The sequence below is a fragment of the Sciurus vulgaris genome, assembly GCF_902686455.1.
Source record: "Sciurus vulgaris genome assembly, chromosome: 9".
NCBI lineage: Eukaryota > Metazoa > Chordata > Mammalia > Rodentia > Sciuridae > Sciurus > Sciurus vulgaris.
In genome coordinates, this window is record NC_136469.1 from 47807931 (window position 1) to 47834221 (window position 26291).

Sequence of the window (26291 nt, forward strand, 5' to 3'; positions counted from 1 at the left end):
GTGGAAGAAAGCCTACATCATGGACTTGGGTACCAATGATATGATTGAAGAAAGAAAAAGTCAGTTTGTTTCTATTGCAGAGAGAGGTGATTGTAAAGATCAGGTAGCCAGGCATGGAGTTTTCAAGAAATTACTCTTTCAACTCAAATGAGGGAGAAATGCCTAAGGAGAACTCTATTTAGCCAAGATCAGCTCTATTTGAGCATCTTATGAAAACTGAAGGATATGGAAAATGTTCCCAGGAAACATTTTGGGGTGGGAAATGACAGCCACCCCACACTGTCTGACCTGGAAGAAGAGGAAGGAGGAAGGCAATCATTAATTCTCAGTAAATCCTTTCCCAGTAACAATGGGCCCCAGGGAAAAATTGAACTTTCATCCCTTCCCAACCACAATGGGTCCTGAAGGGAGGAGGCGGATTATGAAACACTGGGCCCTGGACTTTTACCCTTACCCGCTGCCCGGGAGTCCTAGAAGGAGAAAAAGCAAATAGTGAAGCTGTGGGAGACAATGAATCCCGAAGAAAGACAATAAGCAATGAACACCGAGTTCTGGGCTTTTCCCAGTGACAATGAGTTTCTGGCTTTTTACAGGTTTTTCCTGATTGCCCAAACCAACCAACATGTTCTGCTTTAGTCTTCAATAATTAAACCACCCTCATTGTAAACTATGAAACTCAGTGTCCTTCTGTAACCGGGGGCCATCTTTCTACCCAGAAAGTACCTCCATTGCCTGATTGATTGATTTTGTTGCAGAATAAAGGAAGCTTGCTGATCTGTTTGAGGTCTGTTTGATTTTTGCTTCTATAACAGTGCCGAAACTGTGTTGGTTCTTTTTGCTTACAAAAATACCTGCAAACATAACCTGACAGTTAAGGAAAATGTGGAAGAACCAGTTTGGAAATGCAATGAGATGGCACTAAAGATATGCCATAGCTTTTCATAAAATTCATATCCATAAACATCATAAAAATTCATATCCATAAACATCTGATTTGAGAAACTTCTATTTTTATGGCATGGAGAATTACTTGAAAGGAAAGGAGATAGGAAAGGGGAGTCCAGAATGGAAAAAACTTAATTGAAGTTTTGCTGCAACACAGAAAGGCTAACATCAAAATCTGTATTTGGCAGTGTTTTCACAGACTACAAAGATAAGACCTTGTGAAAATATTAACAATACTCTTCTTAATAGTACATATTAATCACCATTCTTGGCTTATACTCTATCTTCTTATATACAGAATGTATCATTTGTGTTGGCATGGGTTGGATTTTTAAGGTGAGAATACTGGTGTAGGCTATGTATTTTGAGTAGAGATTATACTGGATACAATTATTTGTAAATTGGCCAAACATTTTTAAGTGTTATTGAAAATATGGACCAGTGGATTAATTAAAAATTTTACTTTGAAACAAAGCAAGACACTGTGATTGTATAAACATATCATAATAATCTTGGCATATGCAATGGAGTAAATATACTATTTTCAGAATTGATTTCATTTGGTAAATGTCTAAACCCACAGCAGAATTTTATGTGCTTTGTTGAATGTGGTTTTGCACTTAAGTTTACTAAGAAAAGAGCAACAGAAAATGCATGGTATTGTGGCAAGCGTTTGAAGAAAACGAAGCATCTTGTTGAAGAAGGTGTGTTTGCACAGAGCACATACCATTTTTGTCCATCAACTCTTTGGGTTCTTTATTCCTTGTTTTTATGATCATTTTAATTCATGAAGCACTAACAGTTGAAGTTAATATGAGAATTCACAAAGATTTCAATCACGAAAGAATTGGAAACAGGATATCACTATAGAATTCCCTCATATTTCTCTATCTTTTGACAGCAACAAAACTAAACTTTTAACGACGCAGCATATGAGCTCTCCATGGATAGTGAAAGTCATTACCTTTCTTCGTTTGAATGTTTATATTTAATAATAATGACTAGCATTTATGGAAAGTTTGCTGTATGCAAGGCACTGTGATGACATATGTGATAATTTATTCAGTTATAATAATTACCCCATTTAACAGATGAGGGATTTAAGTTTAAAGAGGTATAGGTATGATACCTACAAATTCTACTGTTAGTAAATAGCAGAACCAAGTCTTAAAATTCAAGCCTGACATAAAAAGAATTTTTTATCTAAATGTTTGTTTGGACATTGCTGTACTATGTTTAAGCAAGGGGAAAATCATGCCTAAACATTGCTGTAGTTTTAGCACAAAACTGGCTTGGAGCCATTGTCTTGCTTGATCTTGCCACTCTAAGGATTCCAAGGAAAAAAATAGTAGCTAAAATTACTCTTAGGGGTCTCCCAAACGTTATGGATTAAGATTGGAGGAAGCTCTTTTAAGTAATGCCTACTGCATTACTAAATTTGGCTGTTGAGATCCTTTGTGCTAAAAATAAATAGGAAAGCCATGATTAGGGCCAAATTTCCAAGTCATAAATCAGTTGCAATGGCATGTTAGGGTGGAGGTGGGGGACACAGGATATGGTTTCTTTATAAATGAGTTCTTCTCTGTCATTGAAAAATCTCATTGCAAACATGCTTCAAAAGTTTGAGAATTAAAACTGTATTGGGAACTTGGCAAAGGAGTCAGAAAGCACAAATCAGTGTTGGAAACACCTCATCTAGGCTTGAACCTGTTTCCCTAGATATGCTCTGATGGGTATTCCTGGTGTCTTGTGAGGTGCCATTTGAAGGACTTATTACCTTAAGTGTATAAAATCTCATGGATTTCCTACTTTAAGTAGTGGTCTTTTCTGTCAGTCATTTTTTTCACCTATTCCAAATACTATCAGGTCTTTGTTGGACCTTAGACATACTATTGAATCATCTAGAGTTTATCATAATTGAAGAACTGACCCTCAGAAGAGAAGCTAGGCAACACAGTAGAAAAGCTGTAGCCCTCAATTTATTTTTAGTCATCTTGAATGAGTTAATGGTTTAAATTAGTCACTTTCATATTGTACTCTGAAGAGTAGGGTTTATGGAAAGGACTCAGGTACCACAGAGGATGAGATGAGAAAAGAATGGAGATTAGAGTAGATGCTGTGTTGTGCTACTCAGATCCTCCCTTCTGAATTGAAGTCTTTACTTTGATAGCCGCTGGGAGGTGGTGGCTAGGTGACAACCTCCAGCTGTTGGCTCTTTGTGAAAATTGCTTTTGGCTGAGAAGAGCTGCCTTCTCCCAGCATGCAACAACCTTGAAGGACCAGGGGCGTTTCAGAGCACTTCATAGGGTCTCAGAGGCCTGCTGTGACTGGATGTTTAACTCCCTTTGCCCAACTCTGCCTTCACTGTCTTCAGCTGCTGATTCCAGAGCACTCCCCAATAAGTTCCTGCATGCTAATTTCTTGAGTCTGCTTCCCAGAGTACTTGACCTACTGCAAATTCAAAGTTCCACTTTTATCATTTATGTGAATATACGTGGTCTCTGACTTAACATGATCAACATATTTTTCAACTTTACAATTGTGCAAGAGCAATATGAATTCAGTAGAAATAGTACTTTGTGATCTTTTCCTGGGCTAGTGCTACGCAGCAAGACACTCTCATGAGATGTTAGGCGCTGGCAGTGAGCCACAGTTCTTAGTCACGCAATTATGAGGGTGAACAATCAACTCTATAGTGTACTGTGTTGCTAAACCATGATGTTCTGTAGGGTAAGTGTACTAAGTCATTTTTCTCTTGCATAAGATATTTTGAATTTACATTGAATTTGTTAGGATATACCATGGTAAGTTGAGAAGCACCTATCAGGTATTCACATAAGAATTCACTTAAAGCATACAAACAGAAAACCTTTGAAAGCCACTGGTTCTACAAGTAAACAACTGCTTCGCCTAATATAAAAAGTTATCATATTAACCATGTTTTATGCAAGAACAATTCATTTTAGTTCATCTTTTAAACCAATATCCAGGGAGTGTGTTTCCCTTTTGTAATTGTTTCATCTTAACCTTTATGTCACATTTATAAGCATAATCTGTTCCTCTTAAAATAGAAAAGTGCATCAAATAATAAAATCATTGCTATTTTTAATATTGCATATTACATTTTTAATATTCCTGTTAGTTGTGAAAACAACTAACAGAAGCAATTATGACATACCAGAGAAGGGCATTCAGTAGACAGCACACATTCTCAAATATGAATAACCCTCTACTTCTAGAAAAATAATTAAGATTTTAAGTCAATTATAGTGTTAAGTAATACTGTATATAAATGTTTAATTTCTTCCATTTAAAGAAATTTCACATTAAAACTATATAATCAACTAAACTCTTGTATTATAGGGGTAAGTCAATAATAAAAAGGCTCAGTCTGAGGATGAACATCACTATTTTCTGTGGTAGTTTGGACAATTGTCAGGGAAATTTTCAACTAATTAAGTTGAAGAAAGATTAAGTGGCAAAACTTTAATTGCTGGAAAGATAACTTGAATTTTGTAGGTATATCAGTGGATTTTAGCATGTTTTCTCAGAGTTCACTCAATAATTCTAACTTACACAATGGTCAAGGCAACATAAAGCTTGGAGGCAGATGCTGATCTTGATCTTTCTTGATTTTCCTAATTCTCTGTTGCCTAAGAAGTCATCTACACACATCAGGCCTCGGCTTTCTACTTTAGCAGTGGAGATGAGGAAAGTACACTTATCTAGTCAAGCTCAGGTGTGCTGTTGTTTTGACCATTTCAAACTTGATGTGACAGCAATTAACACATTAGGACATGCTATAAGTAGTCAGAAGAGATACTCAGAATATAGGCTTGTAAAAGAGTCTTATTTATTAGGAAGAATAACAAAGTACTTTATATATATGTTATTTAACATGTATGGTCTGGGCTATTGGGCTATAGTGCAACAGTGTATTCTGGAACCTAAAATACCAAGTTTAAATACTTAAGAATCCCTGTTTACAGCTTACGAGTTTTTTTTTTTTTTTAATTAAAATTTGGTAGATAAAGGTCTACTGAAAAATACTGCAAAAATAGAAATTTTAGTAGCATCAGTGATCACATGTATTGTAAAACACTCTTTCTGAGAAATAGTGACTTGACCTAGCCCAACAATGACAATATGTTTTCTCCTAAAAAATGCAAGTGTATAGTATGCAAACAGTAATATTCTTCTGTCAAAAGTGAATAAACTTTAAAACATTATAATGTATACATCAGACCACTCTGCACAAAAACTATATTTTGGAGTCAAAGAACTCTAAAGTACAACCAACTATAGATCTTCTTTGTTATAATGGACAATGGGAAGAACATGAAAACATGGGTGAACAAAGTTGGTTTATTTATTTGACAAATATTTTGAGCACATTTTATATGCCAAGTGTTGTGTTGGGCACTCACAATGTAATTGTGGACATGACAGATGTGTTCTCTGCCCTCATGAAGCCTACTGCCTAATGGAGGAAGTACTGGATTCTGCATAATGAGGAAGCAAATGCATAGAGAGAAACTAAAACTAGATTTAAGGAGTCAGAATTTTCTTGGAGAACATGATGTCCAAGTTGAGGCTGTGCAGGTGTAGGTCAGTCTGGTGAGGAGAGGTTAAAGAAAGAAGGTAAAGTATGTACAAAATTTGGGAAGTAAGAAAGCATGTCTCTTTCAAAAAATAAACATTTCATGAAGGGTCTGTAAAATAAACTAAGGAATAAGAAGTTTATCATAATGGCAACAAGATGCCATTAAAACATTTAGATCAAGAAGATCAGTTATATTTTAGAAATATTACTGTAATTATACAATGGAAAATGAAGGCAGGAAGCCCAATTAGGATTCTAAAATAGCATTCCAGGTAAGATGCTGGTGGTATGGATGAGGTTAGTGATGCTGGGAATGAAATAGAAAGGTTAAATCATGTTTTAGAAATAAAGTAGAGAAGACTTGGTGATATGTGGGGAGTGTAGAAGAAACAGGAGTTAAACGCCAGCTATAATTCCTATCTGAACACAGAGGAGAGGAATATGTCATTTGCCGAGAAAAGAATAATAAGCAGAAAAGATTTGGAGGGATGCTGAGCTCCTTGTTTGGACATGCTTAATTTCAGATATTATGGGATAACCAGGTGCAAATATTGGGCAAGCAATTGAATAGATGAATTTTTAAATTCTGTCCAATGCTCTGAATTGGAGATACAGATCAGGAATTGTTAGTATGTAAATGGAACTGAAATCATGGGAGTGGTGACATTGTTCTAGGTGATGTGTGGAGTGATGAGAGAGCAGGCTATTGATTGACCCCCCAGGAACACCAAAAATTAAGTGTTGGGCATATAAATATGCCCATAAAAATAGGAGTTATGAAAGACCCCATATCCACCAATAATTCTGAAGCCTTAATTTATACATTAGCTTATATTCCTCTTGGCTAAATTTATTACTAGAGGTTCTAACAGGTATGAAGGTTTTACTTGACTTTTTTCTCCTTCTTCCTTTACCTTGTAAAGACGTAAACCAATAATGAAATAATTGTAAATAACCTGAAATGAAGATTTGTAAAATAACTTAAAATATAACCTATGCACCAAACATCCCTTGATTGATCAATGCCTAGTTCTATTTTGAATTTATATCACAACAGAACTTTACTTACTCCGTGGTTTGTGCTCCAACTGTTCTGTAGCTTATCTTTTTCTGATTGCCTGGATAGTCTTTCATGGGTTTGCAGTGACAACCCAGATGTTCTCTGATTGAAATGTGATTAATAGAAATGTGTTTCAGAAGATAACTATGGCGCCTAATCCTCACATGGGAAAGATCTAGATACAGTTTTGGATGGGTCATTGGGCTTTACCTATGCACTCTCTTTTGTTTCATAAAACATATCTTTTTTCTTTCCTTTCTTGTGTGAAGGAGAGGAAATGGGAACATGGCCTCCTAGGGTGACTAATCAGTGGTATGCTGATGTATTTTTAACAACTGGCATCTCAGAAGAAAAAAGCCTTGATTTGTAGTGTTTGCCAATTTTTATGATATAAATACTCCCACCACAGCCAATTTAAGCTACCAACTTGATGTCATTGAAGGCAGAAAAGAAAAAATATACACTTGGCTCCTGCAAGCTAGTGCAAGCTGGCTCCAGCACACACCTGGACTAAGAATGATGTAACTGGTGAAGAGATACAGGAAATACCTTGTATAAGACAGCAAGATATGAAAGGACCGAATTCTACAAAATATTCATCTCTTACTTTAAGGATAATTGATTTACTCTTGTATATAGTCATAGTTATTTGTGGATTTTGACCTTTTATTTGAATTGACAGTATAGTGATGTATACATTAATAATCTAATGGCCTTAGCATTGTAACTTCTATTTCTTTATTCATAAGCAATAAAAGTTTCTATAAATGGCTTATATTTGCCATTGAAATCACTGAGAATAATTTTCAATCCAGTTTTTTATACCATGAACCAAAGAAATTTTACCAGTTTCATTTTAGGATATTGGCACAATCTATATTCTAATATTTCACAAAAGAAAATATTTTATCTCCATCAAATAAGTAGTTTTTTCCCATATCAAACCAAAAGACTTGATGGCACACTACCCTAACCAATAACATATGAATAAAGAAGAGCAGCAAAATAGTTCTTATTTCTTTATATAATTTAATAATACCCTATTAACACCAGTATGCAGATGCATAGTATTGACAGTATACTAAATAATAACTATTAGAACTTCCTTTTATATATTTTCAACAGTAGGTACTGGTGGAACCATATCTGTTATTATGTAGACTATGTCTTTTTGTATTGTAAACAGAAATTAAAATCCCTGGTAATATTAGAAAAGATTATTATTAATATTTTATGCAGATATACAAAATCCCCTAACTTTTATTGGAAAATCTTACAATTCTACTGTACACAAATGAAAACACCTTTTCAAACAACTTGCACTTACACTGAGTTCATAAAGGTTACTATAAAAATATTGCAAACCCAATAAAAACACAATGAAATATACAAAGTCTTCTGTTTTTTAAAAGTCAGTTTAAAAAGGCCTGTATTTATACAAATGTACAATACACTTTAGTGCCCCTGACAGGTATTTTTGTTTAGTATTATCTGACTTAAGAAATCTTAGTTAAATGTTTTTCATTATTTTCTGTTTCAGAATGGAAGACACTGAGAATTCACAGAATCATTTTAAAAACTGGATTGGGTAAAAACTTTACAAAATGGAATATTAAACACTCTACATGCTTTAGTTATTGCCCTACCAAAGATAAAAATGTCCCTAAGTCCTGTTTTCCTTCTTAACTGGAATTCCTAAATAATTATCTTAACTACCTCTCCCTTGTTCAAATAGTCTTTGAGATGAAAGCATATTAGATTCTATGAAAGTATTTTAGGTTCTCTAACAAAATCCAAAATACCATCAAAGTCATTTCCACTTCCAAAATGTACTTAAAGAAATGCTTATTTAAATATTAAATCCCACAGTACTGAATTAAGATACACTAATAACATGGGTAGCCAAGTACTGACGAGGCTTTAGCCTTGGAAGAATATTAGAATTGGTTGTTAATTCCCCAATTTAAGCATCTGATTTTAATATGATACTTTCTAATATAGACATCAAGGAAAATTAATCCATTTTTTTTCTTATAACAATAGTAAAATATAGAACCATCTTCTGGGGGAGAAAATCCATGCCAAGTTAGGAAACACATTGTTTTAAATCTCAGAATAATTGTTATAAAAGAACTATAAAATTATAAATTATTGAAAAGAATGCACTGAAAATGTCTCTCTAGGAAAAATATGCAACTTGTTGTTATATACAAGAAAATATGCTTTACCATAGGGTATAGCCAACTATAGGCCTGGTTTGTGAAACACTTAAAAAAAACTCACAAAAAGTAATTAGCACCAAAATTGTCTAAAACTTCAAATGATATACTGGAGAAATTCCAGGCGCAACTGTTGCATTATAAAAAACTTCTATTTAACTGAGGACTTTCCCCAGGAACAATAAACATATACTTTTTAGTTTTCAGAAAATGTGCTAGCTTTATGCATTTTCACCACAATATTCAGGTAGTATAGGATACCTACCATTTACCTTGGTTTGGGCCAACCAGGGACAATAGAAATACAACTAATTCCCAAACAATAGGGAGATTATTTGATAGAGGTGGGGGTAGAGCAGTTTTCCAATTAAAACTTATTTTTAGCTTGTTTATTCCTTTTTCCTTTAAATGTTTTATTGGAACTCTTTATAGTAACTATATTGCTTGATTTGAACTCCATATCCTGTTATTTTCCCTGCTCACTGGTGGTATTATTTAAAATTTGGCACGGGGCTAGAGGTGTCTAAATGTGGGAACAGATCACAGTCATGAAAAAAGAGTTTTGAATAAGCTAATTTATATTCAAAATATATATTTAACCTTGTTATAATCAAGAGTTGAGGTTAGCTTTAAACAACATACTTACAAAACAGCCAGCACACAACCTGAAACAAGTCAAACCTTTTTGGCTTCCAAATGTATAACTTCATCAATTACATACATGGCTACCAAATGTCACTAACAATTCATTTGGCCAAGTTTTACTGTTGCACATAAATAATGACAAGGCAAAGAACAGCAACTAGTCCAAGGGCTTGTAGGCCAAGGAACCACAGCATAAGCCAAAAGAAAATGACTATTACTGGTTCCACAATTCGTTCTCCAAAATACATCCTTGTGAAGCCCATGTTGAGGAGGCTTTTGTTCAATTCACCAAAAAGTGTTCCCATCTTTTTGTAGTCATCTCCAACAGAATCACCAGTGTGGTTTTGTGATTCTTCAATATCCTTAAAAAAAAAAAAAAGGACAAAACAAAACATGAACATAAAATGGGAACTACATAAATGACTTTAAAGAGTAACAACTATTTCATAGTTCTTTACCTCTCAAAAATAGTAGGCATAGTCTGATAATCATTCTATAAATACACATTAATTCAATACAATGGGAGTGTTCCTTTTAATTGGCATATACAATGCTGTGTCTGTACCCACCTTTCAAGAATATAGAAGATACTAATTCATTGATTTCTGTGGAATAATCACAAACTGAACCCCCAACTACCACAACACTGATTTATAAAACTAAGGAAAAGGATGACTCATTTCCATTCATTTTTTTTAGTTTCCTGGAACTACACAAAGATGACTGCATAAATGAAGAATCTTGTTTGTATTTCTTTTGTTAGTGATCATACTTTCATAATGACCTCTTCAGTTACTCCCTGTTTTATGAGGGAGGGGGTTCCTAATTACTTTGTCCTGTTAAGCTTCTTTTTAGTACATTCCTTTGACATCGACTGGGCTCAGCTGACAGGAGCAATCCTCAGTCATTATTGCTGTGATCTTTCAGTCTTAGTTTCCGCTAGGCAGACTTTGGAGTAAGCCCTTGCATAGTTTCCTCTCCAAATGTTAAAAAGGTCCTCGATGCTTTTCATTAATCTCATTGGGAGAAACAACTAGTTTTAAAATAGGATTAATTTTATACAATGAGGCCAAAAGTCTATCTAGAAGTCAGTGTCCCAGAAAATGTTCAGGTATACTCAATTATACATACACAAATACTGTTTCTATTATTTCCCAATTTCATTACAATTAAGGCCATCATGCCAGTTTAAACTACTGTCTCTTAGCTTCAAATCTACTTCAAGGTTTGCACACTGTCACCTCAAAGGTTCATGTTGAGAGCTTGGTCTTCAGTGTGATGTTGGGAAGAGAAACTTTTAACATGGGGACCAGTGGAGGTCATTATGTCAGCTAGGGGTATGCCCTCAAAAGGAATTACAGTACTTCTTGTGGAATCCTGGTTAGTTCTTACAAGAGGACTGTTATAAAAAGCCTGAGTCTGTCCCCATACAGATTTCTCTGGCTTCCTGCTCCCCCTTAATTTCTTCTTCCAGAATGTGCTCCTGTGAAGCAATCCACCAGATCTGAACCATGCCATTTAGCATCCAAAAATGTGAGCAAAACTTCTTTTTTTTATAAAGTTAGCCTGTCTTAGGCATTTTCTTATGGTAATGAAAAACTGACTAATATACCCACCCTTGGAATTTTGCAAAAAATTTCTGGTTCCCTGTTAGGCTCCACCAATAACAGGAACTGAAGCAACACTGCAAAGGTGATGAAGAAAAAAGAGATTTCCTCTCTTGTTTGCTTTGGATGGGTTTCTTGATCCTGTTAGTCTCTTTCTAGTGACAGTTCTTAGCTCTGGCAGTGGTGAATTCTTTCTGTAGCAGCAACTGATTGCAATTTTCTGATTGCAATTGGAAGTTTCTCAGTAATTAAAGAATCTATGCCAATGTGCATTCTTTAGATATCAGTTCCAACACAACGTTACCTCTTCCTCAGATATCTGGTTCCCATATCTATGGTATCCGTTTTCTGAACTCATAGACACTTGTCTGGTAAGCAATGACCTGTTTTCAGAAGTCTGAGTTTTAGCTTCATGGAGGTCTTTGTTCAATCTTCTCAGTTTTAGTAATTTTATCTCTTTTCTTCACTGCTCCAGTTCTAGGAGTGGTGGTTGCTTCTGACTGCTGTTGCTATCACTATGAAACTTTAGTGCAGTGATTTTTAAACTTTAGCATTCATTAGAGTCCCTTGGATGGCTTGTTAAAGCATAGATTACTGGGCACATGATCAGGGTTTTTGATTCAGTAAGTTGGGGATGAGGCCTGGAGTCTAAGAATTTGCACTTCAAACAAATTTCCAGGTGATGCTTAAGATGTGGTGTGGTGACCATTCTTTGAAGATCATTACCTTGGTGTTTTCTTTCTGGTTTTTCTTTTTCTTGAACACCTATTTAAAAATCACTTATTATCTTTGTTAAAATAATTGGTATGCTTTCAATCTCCTCAGCAGACTCTAGTGCAATCATAAAAGAAAAACCATGTCATGTAGGTGATGTAATAATAACATTAAAGCTAAGATTTTGAGGAGGCATGATTCAAATTATTACCAAACACTGTTTGTAGTATTCACAGTAGATGTAAAATGGAGAATTACTCATATTTTAAAAAACCTGTGGACACAGCATTTCACTTAAAAACAAGGAAGGTTTCTCATAAATATTCTGTGCAGGTCAAATGAAAGTAAAGCTAACTATTAAAACAAGAAGGTGTTTTAGGTATTTTCTTAGGTAGTGAAAAACTGACTAATATACCTACCCTTCAGAATTCTGCAAAAATTTCTGGTTCCCTGTTAAAAGCAGTTCTGCTAATAGAGGAACCAAGTCAACACTGTATAGGCGGAGAAGGAAGAAGGGATTTGCTATGGGAAAAACTGGTTATTGCAGTTTGCTTCTTTTTTTAATTAAAAAAATCTTCAAGTACACACAAAATTAGAGAAAAGGGCACAATGAATTCCTACATACATATCAATCAAATTATTGTTATTATTATTATTTTTTTGCGGGGGGTGCTGGGGATTGAACCCAGGGCCTTGGGCTTGACAGGCAAGCACTTTATGAACTGAGCTATATCCCCAGTCCCAAATCAGATTTAATACTTCCTAAAATTTGCCACCTTACTGTAGTACTTCTTAACTTGGACAAGAAGCTGCCACAAAGTGCTAATGAATTTGAGGAGTCTTAAGGTGTTTTTCACACCTGCATCAAATTTACATTCCTTTATTTGGATCATTTTAGTCTTCTATCCATAAATAACTAAAAATATTTATTTTCATTTTAAACATGAGGGCTTGCTGAGCACACGCCTGTAATCCCAGTGGCTTGGGAGGCTGAGGTAGGAGGATTTTGAGTTCAAAGCCAGTCTCAGCAACTTAGCAGGGCCCTATTTCAAATAACAAATAAAAATAAAAAGGGCTGGGGATGTGGTTCAGTGGTTAAGTACCCTGGGTTTAATTCCTGGCACCAAAAATGAATAAATAAATAAGTAAAGGCTTTATAATGTCTTATTTTCTATTCTATATTAGAGCTTAAAAATACATCTTTAGGCAAGGCGTGGTGGTGCATGCCTGTATTACAGAGGCTCGGGAGGCTAAGGCACTAGGATCTCGAGTTCAAAGCCAGTCTCAGCGATGGCAGGGTACTAAGAAACTTAGTGAGACCCTGTCTCTACATAAAATACAAAATAGGGTTGGGGATGAGGGTCAGTGGTTGAGTGCCCTTGGGTTCAACCCCCAGTACCAAAAAAAAAAAAAAAAAAAAAATCTTTAAGGGAGGAGAGAATGGAAAAATTTTTTGTTAGAAGTAGTCTGACAAAGTGATTTTCAATATGACTTAAGAAGTGGGCTTTTCCATATACTAGTAAGTTTTGTAAAATGCAAAGCACTACAGGAATTGATTTTAATTTTCATTAGAAAGAGAGTGGGAAAAACAATGTGCTATAAAATTACCCAAAGGACTTAAAATCAGAATACTATAGAGACACAGCCAAATCAATGTTTACAGCAGCTCAATTCACAATAGGTAAGCTATGGAATATATGTGGTGTATATATATATATATATATATATATATATAATATATATTATATATATATATATATATACCACATTTTGTTTATCCATTTATCTGTTGAAGGTCACCTAGGTTGGTTCCATAACTTACCTATTATGAAAAAAAAAAATATATATATATATATTTTTTTTAAGATGTAGGTGGACACAAGACCTTTATTTTATTTTTATGTGGTACTGAGGATTGACCCCAGGGCCTCACGTATGCCAGGTGAGCACACTACCACTGAATCACAACCCCAGCCCCTTTCTGTACTTTTATGTGCTCCATGATAATATACTACAATAAGATAATTTGTACTTTCCCGATATTAAGACTTTCTTTTCTTTAGGGGAGAATCTGAAGAGTCTTTAGCTTGTAATTCTTTTGGTCCCTCATCTTTCTCTCTACTCCTCAAATATTTAGCATTATTGATATTATTTCTGGCTTCTTTTTTATTTACTTTTCAATTCAAGTTCCTTTTTTTAAAACTCCTTTGATTTCTTGTAATCTACCTGCACATTGTACTCTGGGTTTTTTTTTTTGGTTGTTACTGAAGCTCTTTAACACTTTTTTTTCCCAGTATTTTTGTGGTTTTAGTACAAAGAAAGTACCCTCATCTGATATGATAGGTATTCTTTGAAGATTTACTTTAAATTCTCTGTAAAACAAATGAAATGAACAGATGTTTGTGCTTTTTTTTTTTTTTTTTTTCAGGGGAGGAAGTAGGTGTTTCAACACTTAAATCAAAGCAGAGGGTCGTTAACTCCTACAAGCCAGGTGAGGAGACAGCTCTTATAAAAACATTTGGTAGTGCATCTCAGATAGAGCATTAATCTCCAGGATATTTAAAAAACTCAAAAAATTTAACACCAAGTAATCCAATTAATAAACAGGCAAAAGAACTGAACAGGCACTTTACAGAAGAAATATGCTCAGTCAACAAATTTATGAAAAAATGTTCAACAAAGGGAAATACGAAATTTTATCTCATGCCAGTCAGAATGGCAATTATCAAGAATACAAGTAACAATAAATGTTGGTGAGGATGTGGGGAAAAGGGTACACTCATACATTGCTGGTGGGACTGCAAATGGGTACAAGCACTCTAGAAGTAGTATGGGGATTCCTCAGAAAACTTAAAATCAGACCTTCCTTTGATACAGTCATCCCATTCCTTGGTATACACCCCCCCCCAAAAAAAAAAAAAAAAAAAAAGGACTTAAAATCAGCATATTACAGAGCCACAGCCAAATCAATGTTTACAGCAGCTCAATTCACAATAGGTAAGCTATGGAACCAACCTAGGTGACCTTCAACAGATGAATGGATAAACAAAATGTTGTATATATATATATATATATATATATAATGGGAATATTACTCAGCCTTAAAGAATGAAATTATGGCATTTGCCAGTAAATGGATAGAACTGGAGAATATCATGAGAAGTGAAATAAGCCAGTCCCCCAAAACCAAAGGCCAAATGTTTTCTCTGATATGTGGATGCTAAACCATAATATGTCTAATGGTTAATTTGAATTGTCAACTTGATTGGATTAAGAGATACCGATGATTAAGAGGCTTCTGGGTGTGTCGATGAGGGCATGTCTAGGAATGACTGGAATGTGGGATAGTGAACTGAAGTGGAGATCTTCCCCCGGAGTGGGTAGCACTGTCCAATAGGATGGTGGCTTGGATGGAATAAAAGTTGGAAGAACAAGGAAGCAGATGCAGATGCAAGCTCGCCTCTTCTTGAACAGGTTCTTGATCACTGCTTTAATCCTCTAAGGATATGTGACTCTCGCTTCTTCACTCTTCCAAAGTGAACTCTGCCAATGATTCTCCAGGTAGTTTCCAGAAACCTTGGTCTCGGACTAGGGTAGCACTAATCCTTCTTGTTCTGGGGCTTCTGCCTCTTGAACTGTGCAGCTACTGGTTCTTCCAGCTCTCTAGCCTGTAGACAGCCATTGTGGACTACCCAGCTTCTGGTTGTGTAAGTCACTCTAGTGAGTCCCTTTTTTATAATCATACTTCCTGTTGATTCTGCTCTTCTATAGAGAACCCTGACTAATACAACACAGGAAGATAGGGAGGGGAAGTATAGAAGTTCATTGGATAAGAAAAAGGGGAATGAAGGGAAGGGAGGGGGACAGAAATAGGAAATGCAATGGTATAAATTTGACTTAATTTTCCTACATACATATATGAATATACCACAGTGAATTTCCAAATCAGGTACAATCACAAGACTGTACTATTTAAATTAAGATGTGTTACATGCTTGTATAAATATGTCAAAATATATTTCATTGTCATGTATAAGTAAAAAGAACAAATTAAAAAAAAAGAATATAAAAAACACTTGGTGGAATTAAGACTAGAAGTAGAAGACCCAGTAAGGACAAATTTGGACAAGTTCTGGCTATTGTAGCTGCTGCTGCTACTGCTGCTGCTGCTTCTTCTAATTATAAAAAATATTCAAGTACACACAAAATTAGAGAAAAGAGCACAATGAACTCCAGATTAAATAATTACTTAAAATTTGCCACCTCACTGTAGCACTTCTTCATTTGGACAATCTAATGGAGAAGGGTAAAATTAGAATTTAGAATGCCTAAAAGTAATGCATCTTTACAAATGAAGTTCTATAGAACATCAAAAGATCCAGCAATAAATCTGAACAGTTAAATTGCTGGTGGAGTTGCAAATTGGTGCAGCCACTCTGGAAAGCAGTGTGGAGAATCTTCGAAAACTTGGAATGGACCCACCTTTTGACCCAGTTATCCCACTCCTTGGTCTATACCCAAAGAAATTAAAATTGACATACTACAGTAAAACAGCCACATCAATGTTTATAGCAGATCAATTCACAATAGCTAGACTGTGGAGCCAATCTAGATGCCCTTCAACAGATGAATGGATAAATAAACTGTGGTACATATACACAATGGAATATTATTGAGTCATAAAGAAGAATAATATTATGGCATTTGCAGATAAATGAATGGAACTGAAGAATATCATGCTAAGTAAAATAAGCCAATCCCAAAAAACCAAAGGCCGAACGTTTTCCCCATAAGTGGATGATGATATATAATGGGGGTGGGGGGTGAGAGAAGAATGGAGGAACTTTATATTATGTAGAGGGAAATGAGGGGGAGGAGGGGGAGGGAATGTGAAAGATGGTGGAATGAGACAGACATCATTACCCTATGTACATGTATGATTGCATGAATGGTATGAATCTACATCATGCACAACCATAGAAACGAAAAGTTGTACCCCATTTGTGTATAAAGAATCAAAATGCAGTCTATAAAAATAAAAAAAAAAAAGAAAAATAAATGAATCTGAACAGGTAGTTTGATTCCAAGATGACACTGGAAAACATGGGCAAGAAAATGGGCAGTATACTTACACCTATGAGACTACAGTCAATCTCAGTACTATTATTATTATTATTTTTTGTATCCTTCACACATCAGTTTTACAATACACAAACACTTGAGTGCTGGTAAATGTCTAACAATAGGCTTTGTTGGGAGAGGGAGGAGGTACGTAAAATTTGCCAATTCTACAGTGTTTTCCAATTTCTGTGCAAATACTCTCACTGTGGCCAATTTCAAGTTATTAACAATTTGCAAAGTTACTGAAAAATAAACAATTGGTTCTTATAAGCTTTGCTAGCACCTAGTACCAGCATTCCACTGTCAAAATAATAATTGAGATAAAGACCTGCAAGGTTCTGATCACTGAGTTTGATCCTCCTTTCTTTCCATCAGTTGGTACATTTTTATATTTCTTAAACATTTATAAAAATGACAAATTGGTATAGTTTACTAGAATAATTACAAAGATAAGAAATCAAGAACATTGTGTTAAAAAATTATCACTTGAGTAGTGGATATGGTCAGACAGAATGAAATACCTGTGGTGACATAAAACTACTCCAACAAGTATCAGCTTTTACTAGTCTGTCTTATGCAGATATCAGAAGAGCATATAATAGAAGTTCCTGTTTCTTCTCTATGTTCCACATCCTGCTCACCACCATCTTTTTTTTTTAACCTTCTAAATATCCCTAAAATATATGGACTATTCCATCTACTGCTATAATCCTGAAACAATCTACTACCTTAACTATTTCAATAGTTTCCTAATGCTGCTCTAGCACACATCCATTAGCTCCCTCATAACATGTAAACCACACTGCAGCCAGAATGATCGCATCAAACTGCAAATCCAATCATGTATCTCCACCTGCTTTTAAGATAAAGCTAAAAATCTTTAACATGATCTATGAGGCCATGCTTACTCTGGCTTTTATCTGAGGCTCTGGCCACATTCTGACATCAGTCTCCCTCTGTCTTGTGTTCCACTCACAGGGCCCTTCTTTGAGCTTCTTGGATAGGCCATACTGTTGCTTGTCATGTGGATTTGCACAAGCTGTTTTCTCTGCTTAGCACACTCTTTACTTTCTTCTTTGCTTAATTAAGGCATGTTCTTCCTTTATTCTCAGTTTAAGCTTTACCTCTATCTCACAGCATTATATAATGTTCTTTCAATGAATTATCATTTAATGCAAATGTGTGTGATTATTTGATGAATGTTTTTCTAATTGTATTATAAGTTCCATGAGGTAGGGGCATATCAATCTTTGTTGACTACTGATTTCCTTTGAAATCTGTAAATTATTAGCAAATTTAGTGGTTTAAAACTACACAAATGTATTATTTTATAGTCTGTATTTTAGATGTCATGTTAGCAGAGGCTCTAGGAAAGAATATATTTATCTATCTTTTCCAGCTGCTAGAGGCTACCTGCATTCCTTGGCTCCTGACCCCTCTCTCCAAATTTAAAGCCAACAATGCTGCATCTGACTCTTCTTTTGCAACTGACATTTCCTTGTGACTACCACAGGGAAAGGTTCTCTGTTTTTAAGAACCCATGTGATTAGGTGGTGCATGTGGATAATCCAGGACACTTTCCCTATCTCAAGGTCCTTCAACTTAGTCACACAAGTAAAAGTCCCCTTGCCATGTTAAGGTATCATATTCATAGGTTCAGAGGATTAGGGTTTGGACATCTTTGGGGAGACCATTATTCTGTCTACCACAGTATTTAATTATAAATTTATTTATTTATTTATTATTTACCATCTCTAGTTTTGAATTTATTAAGGTCATTAAAGGCAGGAGCCATGTTTTATATATATTATATATTTTACTATGAGACTTAGTACACTGTGCACAGCCTGTGCAGGATTGTAATAACCAGTTGCTGAATGAAAAACAAATATTCTATAATAATAACTTTAAGCAAAAATACAGTCAAAACTTAAATGTAACATCAATATTCATTTTACTTTCTCATGAGCCAGTTATAAATTTTTTCAAGTATTTAGAAATTCTAGACTAAATTACAAGATAAAATTGCAGGTAGCTAAAATGTACATGCTCAGTTTCATTCCCATATCACTATATCTTAAGAGCAGTGACTAACAGAAACAGAAGGATTTTGGAGTCCCTTAATTTTTCTCAGATGTTTGTAATTGAATAATATTAGTAGAGGTAGTATTATTAATGGTATAGTTGAAATGCAAACACTGAGTACTTACTAGGTACCAGGTATAGCACTTTACATGCATTATCTTGTTTGATTATCCTAAGGCATTATTATTTCTATTTATAGGTAAGAAAATTATAAAATTTCAAAGAAATAAAAGGTGTGGACATTGACTTATACTAACTGAATCTGTAATATGAATAGAGATATTCTTACTCTAGGCCCACACCATGAATTCCCACACTGTACTCCCTCTTGTTGTTGTTATATTATTAATAGGTAATATCTGCCTAATGCTGTTCAGTTTTCAGATAAATTTTACATATTTCATTTCTGAAAAAAAGAAAACTATGGTAACACATTCTCTATTTTTTCACATTTTGATTTCATACAGAATGAGTACATTTAACACAGCAAATTGAATATCAGTATCATTTTTGCTTTATATTTTTATTCAGTTTAAAAGTTTATCAAACAGAAAAACTCCAATTTTTATTTTGAACTTGTATATAATTTAAATGAGGTAAGCTAATTGTAGCAGGTAAGTGTATTTTCATAGCTTAAGTATTTATAAGAATTTAGATTGAATGTCAAGTAAAAAAAAAAAAAAGACTCCAAGAAAGATGAGCTATGCTTGGCACAATTGCAATAAGGCAACACATACACACACACACACACACACAAATATACAAATCCATAACATTTCACACATAAAATAGTACCCCAGAGCTGAAATGCAGATGGAGCTTTCTTCTCCTGTTCTAACATTACTTTGTGTCTCTGCCAAATTTTATTCTTTGTGAGACCCCAGTGGAAGAACATTTGTCAATTTGACAGCTTCCTTCATGGTTACACAGAGTATTGACTGTGACATGCACATTTAAAAGTGTTCTCACCGAAAGAGTGATATTCTTTTTTTTTTTTTTTTTTGTCCATGATTGAATATAGACATAAAAATAAAAGGGTATTCTAACTGATTAGAAATAGTTCTTAACAGACATTTAAAAATTAAAGATGACAAATTAAAGGTGAGCCCTTAAATAATCATGGGATTTTTGAGAAGAATGCTTAGAGACAATTAAATCAAAGTCTCTTACTTTAGAAACATGAAATAAAGATTAAGTCACACAGCCCTTTAACAAACAAACCTTTTTGCTTTGGAAGCAAAAAGGACTGAATGAAATCCTGCAGTTATCAGCTGTGTTATATAGGGCAAATATAAATAACCACTGCCCCTCAGGTTCCTCATTTATAAAAAGAGCATAGTATTATCGACCTCATAGTTACTATGACAATAAGCATCAGAAAACATATACCAGATACCACAAGTACTTATTGCGTGAATACTCTTATTACTATATTTGGTAGAATTAATGTCTTGTGATTTTTATTTCTATTGTTTCTATTGTACCACCCTGCCTGGAATAATTAATACCTTAGCCATACTTTTTTCTCATGATAATTAAATTCAGTTGTATTTTTCTTCAAGTGTTATAACTATTTAATTATATAGAAATTGAGATGGTATACTTTTTATGCAACATCCTTACCAACAGAACAATCTGTGCACATTAATATGGTAGAACCTTTGTTTATTCACTTATAGAAGAACACAAACTACTGCTTTTCCTGAGTTGGATGACAATTTAAGATTCACTTTCAACTGTTTTCCTGTGAGCAAAATCACAACATTTTTTGTATTACTATATGGTACCACATAGGCAATATTGGGAATCTGCTGCTTTGGCTTGCCTATTATTTATTCCACCTTCCTCTATAAATAATACCTTGATTTTCCTTTGGGGAAATCATTTCCTTACTCACTGTGGGTAAATGTGTTGGATGAAGATATTCTCATATACCAGCTGAAGGCCTGGACAATCAGAAAATTTCATTTTCCTGGACACATGGTTAGTTAAGGACCATGTAACCCATGAAAGACAAGTGAAAACTACCCGAAACTTTTCTGCAGCTATTGAAAAAGATACACTTAAAAAATCATAGTTAGTTAGCTAGTAAGATATAGGACATTTTATTACCACGAGGGGAAAGCTAGTTAAGCATGAAGTCAATATAAAAAAAGCCAAGGAACGAATAGAGACAAGAGTCCTGTTGAAATAGTTTGGTATACTTAGATTCAGTTAGCACATCTATTTCTGATCTTTTTAATAACATGAGCCAATAACTTCCTATTTTGTAAGCTCTAGTAGGAGATGAATTTTTGTCACTTGAATCTAAGAGTCTGACTATGGAAGATGATAATGATGATAAAAATATTAGGTTACCATTAGTCTAATACTTATTATTAGGTAATGTTTTAAATATTTTACATTCATTATGTCACTTAATCTTCATTTATTACAATGAGTATTGTTAGTTAATTCCAAAGTTCATGTGCTTAACTGTAGTGTTCACTACTTCCTCATTAATTTGGTTACTAGTAATAATGAATTTGAAGAATGCATTAATATTAAACAATTAATGGTAGCTAGGCAAGTGGAAATTTTTAGATATGGCTTTGTAAATGTTGTTCTTAAAAACTACACAAGAATAACCTGGGTAAATGGCTGTTGTAAATTCAGACAAGACAAAAGAATGCAGAATAGAAATAGGTTTGATTTTCCTTGTAACTTCTGGTTGGCTTTCCTTATACAGCAATGCCAGCCTTAATTAGGTGAGCCTATGGAAGTCATGATAAGGAAGGTGAATTTGTTATAGTAAAAATTCCAGGATGCATACTAAATATATATTTGTGGATAGCATAGCAACTTGTGAACTGAGGCTTACTGAATGAATAAATGAACAACTCAAAATCTTCTTGCTGCATTTTCAATTTGTTTATTCAACTACTCCTGTTGAACGTTTTTCAACTTCACTGGGATTGTAGTTTACTGACTTCTGTTTTTTCTCAATCTCTTTTTTTTTTTTACTTCCCCCTCATTCATTCTGATGAGAAGTCAGCTATTAATCTTATTGGGATTCCCTTACATGTGATGAGTTGTTTTTCCCTAGCTGCTTTCAAGATTTTCGGTCTATCAATATTCTAACTAGGACGTACTTGGGTGTGGATATCCTCACATTTTTCCTTCTTGGATTTTGTTGAATTACTTGGTTGTATAAAATTTTTCATCAAATTTGAGAAATTTTCAACTATTATATCTTTTCTGCATCTTTTTCTCTCCTTTTGATGGTTCCCTTATTCCATTATTTGTATGTTGATGTACTTAAGTCAAGTCTCATATTTCTTCTCTATTTTTCCTTTTTTTTGAGGGGGATGGGGGTCTTGCTATGTTGACCAGGCTGGTCTTGAATTCATGATTCTCCCTGCCACAGTCTCCTGCAATGTTAGGATTATAGGCTTGGGTCATTGTGTCTGGCTCTATTTCTCTGTTGTTAAGATTGTGTACCTCTATTGACTTATTTTCAACGTCACTGATTTCTTTTTCTTCTGCCAACTGAAATAATTTCATTTGAGTTACTTTCAATTCTAAAATTTTCATTTAATTTAAAAGATCAATTAGAGTAATATAGTAGTTTTTTTATGATTTGGCTGGAATAATTCTGTAAAGTCTATTTCTCCTGCAGTATGCAGCCTCTGATGATATCCCTTACATCTGTCTCACATCCATCTTAGTTTCATCTTTTTGCCTCATTTACCCAGTAGGGAGTGAGCAGATGTTACCTTTGGCCATCTGTTTGCTGGTTAAAGGATATGTGTAGAACCCTTTAGTCAGTTATATTTTTATTCTTTTATCACTGGATGTATGGGGTAGCTTGGAGGCTGCTATCACAGTTGAGATATTTTACTTGTTTGTCCCACACTCATCCAGGGTATAAGTACCATGAAGGTTCTCACTCTGACTGCTCCTGAGAGGGTACTGCTTTGGCATGTACACAGTTTTTCAGACTGCCAGAAATGACTGATATTATTTTAAACTGTGGTTTCCTAATACTTATCCCTGGGTCAGAGTAGCTTATTGTTCAATCTATGTCAGAGGTTGAATTTAAGCTCCTGTGCCATTGAGGCTTTTGTTCTGTTTAGGGGTCTATATGCAGCATGCAGAAAGCTTTCAAGTTTACCCCACATCCTGCTATGATTGCTCCTGAGTGGGTGCAGCCAAGCACATGAACCCTGCTTTCCCCAGTCTGAGTTGCTCTGACCTAAGAGGGGTTTTCTTGGCTGACTCCACCTGGTTCTCTCTCTAAAATTTCTTGCTGCTCTGTTATTTTGACATATTATAAAGTTATCAGCCTCCTTTTAATTGTTTTTCACAAGGATCTGTATTGTTTGCAACAAAATGAGGCATGGATTTCTCCAATCCCATTTCCAAGTGAAGTCAGGAATGTCTATGAGGTTCTTCACCTCTTTTACCTGTTCTTCCTCCTGGGCAGAGCTCCTGCACCATTTGTACTGGTTGAGGGCAGTAATGCACTTGCCCTACAATGACAACACTGTGAGTATTAGGTACTGGAGTTGGACAGCAGAGCAGTTCTTGCTCTTCTTGGCCTGCTTTCAGGTATGGAAACTCTGCTGTATAGTGAGTTGTAGTAGGGAACACTGGAATTGAGTGTTCCCGGCTAGCTGTGCCTAAAGTGTAGGCAGGTTGGGTAAAGAAAGATGGTCCTTTTGGTCTGCCTACTGGAATAGAACTTCTGTAAATGGAGCTGGGAGGGAAGGAAGGGATGAGAAATATAAGTGGCCTACCTCTCCAGGGTGAAACTGTAGCCCTAGATGGTGAGTTGGGAGCAGAGTAGACCCCGTATTTCTTGGAGTGGACCTTCTATAACATAGCACTGTGAGGGCAAGTAATGGAGTGGGTTGTGGCTCAAATACCCAATATTCACTGTTCTTATATTTAATAGTTTCTTTGTACGCATGCGTCTCCATTTGCTGTATGCCCTTAGAATGATTCCAGAGACTTTAGAAGACTGTTTTACTTAAAAGTTTTTATCACTTAATCATTGATTTACTGGGTTGAGAGTTTGCTGAATTCCTTACTTTACTATTCTGGAAGTCCTGCTTTGGTTATTTCTGGACATTATTTTTAATGTGAACTAAAGATAGGTTTTTAAGGCTGAACCAGAGGATGCTAGAAGACTGACAGCTAGTTTTCTGGAATCGGTTCTGCAACTTCAAGTTCTTTGAAGATTATTATTCTTTATATGTCCTATGGTCATCAACCTCTGGGTATTAAAGTTGACTTTTGAGGACCCATTTAATTAGATGTTCTAACATTTTTAAAAGTGGCTTTAAATATTGAATTATGCTTAAAGTTTAAATGAATAAAAACCAATGGTTTCCTTTTTCTTCTTCCTTATTATTTCCCCACTAAGTAAGCAATCTTGCTTCTTTGTTCAGCAGTCTTCCAAATACTTCAGGTTGTAATTAACTCATTTTTTTTTCATTAAGCCTAAGGAAAGTTAATAAGAAATTCAAATCTCAGAAAAGCCCTATTTTTCCTTTAATTGTGGCCAGTACATTAAATATTATAACCAAATCTATCTTTTAAAAACAATCGGCATAATTATAATACTTTCTGTAAGTATTTATAACCCTCCAGAAAAGTTATAAAAATGTGGAACAGTTAGAAGCAAATCAAGAGTGCTCTGTATTAAAAAGATCTCCTTTCCACTCTCCACATTAAATCTTTTGTAGCCCAGAAGATAAAAATAAAAAATATGCATACTGACATACACAAGCACAAATAAAAACATTTAAACAAATAAAATCACTCATACTCAGCACAACATTTATAACTCTTTTGCTTTAAAGACACTTCTATTTTATAGAACCAATTAAACTCAATTTTCCTCCTGCCAATAATGTATTAGATAAATGACTACATCCTACCAGTCAACCTTTATATATAATTAAATATATTTCAAATCAAAATGTGATAAGTGTTTAAGAGCCACAAAATGCTTTTGGTTCAATTTGACCAAAAATGAATCTAAGAGAGCTAGCAAAAACTTTAATGCTATGCTTTCAAATATTTAGTGAGATGATGTTTTGAAAAAATAATATGGATAATACTATGTAGTCAACTGCTTTTGTATTGTTATAATAGGACAGCTGTTTACAGTACTGATATACCACAAACTGAATTTGTGGTTGTCAAAAGCATTTTTACTTCAGCATTTAGTCACTTGAAAAGACTCATTTCTCTCTTCCTATTCCCCTTCATCTCAAAAGTTGGCCCTTTGTAGATAGGCTTTGAAATATGTAAACCTTAAATCAATAAATAAATAAATAAATGTTTAAATGAAGTATTTAATTTTGTAATATTAATAAAAAGTTAATATTTGTTAAATATCTAATATGTATGAGGCAATGTTTTATGTACATTGATCTTCAAAACAAAAGAAACTGATTACAGTCTGATCTGAGGATATAATATGTAATTTAGTCAAGATTACCTCATAATCTGTGGAGGGAAGACATACATTTGGGAAATCTGTTCTAAACCCCATATTCTAAAGCCCTATGCTATATGCTTTCTTATAAATAGTAAACTAATCTTGTGATTATTCACATTGTTTGCTTTAAAATATCAATTTTTAACAGCAGTTCAGTTATACTTGTCTTGTTTTATTTTATTCAGCTAAAATAATTTAAAAAATGGTCCTGTGGTTTGTATTTGGCTTGCCATACAGTATAGCACCTAGTCTCAATTGTGATACTCAGATTTGAACGGGATTTAAAATTTTCCTTATTTTCTTAAAAATAAAAAAAAAAAATCAACTTCTAACCTTTAATCCCATCCCTGCTTCTCAGAAGCAAAGCAAAGCAACAGAAGTTTGAAAAAGACTAAGCACACAGAAATTTCAGAGGTGGATTTCCCCCAATAGTTTTCTAGTTATATCCACTAGAGAGAGAAAATGTATTTTATTTTTGGGCCAGAACATAACCACCTCCCCCAAATTTTCTTGCCTTTGGAGTAATATGTTTAATAATGACAAAGAACAAAGAACTTCTAACATGAGCAGAATGTACTCCAAGGCTGCTTTTATAGATAACATAGTTTTAAAATGAATATAGTTATGAAGAGACAAAATGGAAGAAGATGAATAAAAGAACTAAGTTGGGTGGCAGTCAACAAGGAATTTTATACTTAAGTCTCCAAAAAAATAAATGGAATTTTGTTCCATCATCCCACTCAACTTCTCAAAAGACAGGTTTTTTTGAAAAAGGTCTTGCTACCTTCTTTAAAAAGGGCAA

At 34.5% G+C, this 26291-nt stretch overlaps 1 protein-coding gene across 1 annotated transcript in view; it reads right to left on the reverse strand.

Moving 5' to 3' along the window:
• Positions 1–3606: 3606 nt before the first annotated feature.
• The window catches only part of FAM241A (family with sequence similarity 241 member A), a 37723-nt gene continuing 15038 nt past the window's right edge, over positions 3607–26291 (reverse strand). The window contains exon 2 of the mRNA XM_079154665.1: positions 3607–9834. Within this exon, the coding sequence (XP_079010791.1) occupies positions 9589–9834 (246 nt within the window). The 3' untranslated portion in view covers positions 3607–9588. The remainder of the gene's footprint in view (positions 9835–26291) is intronic.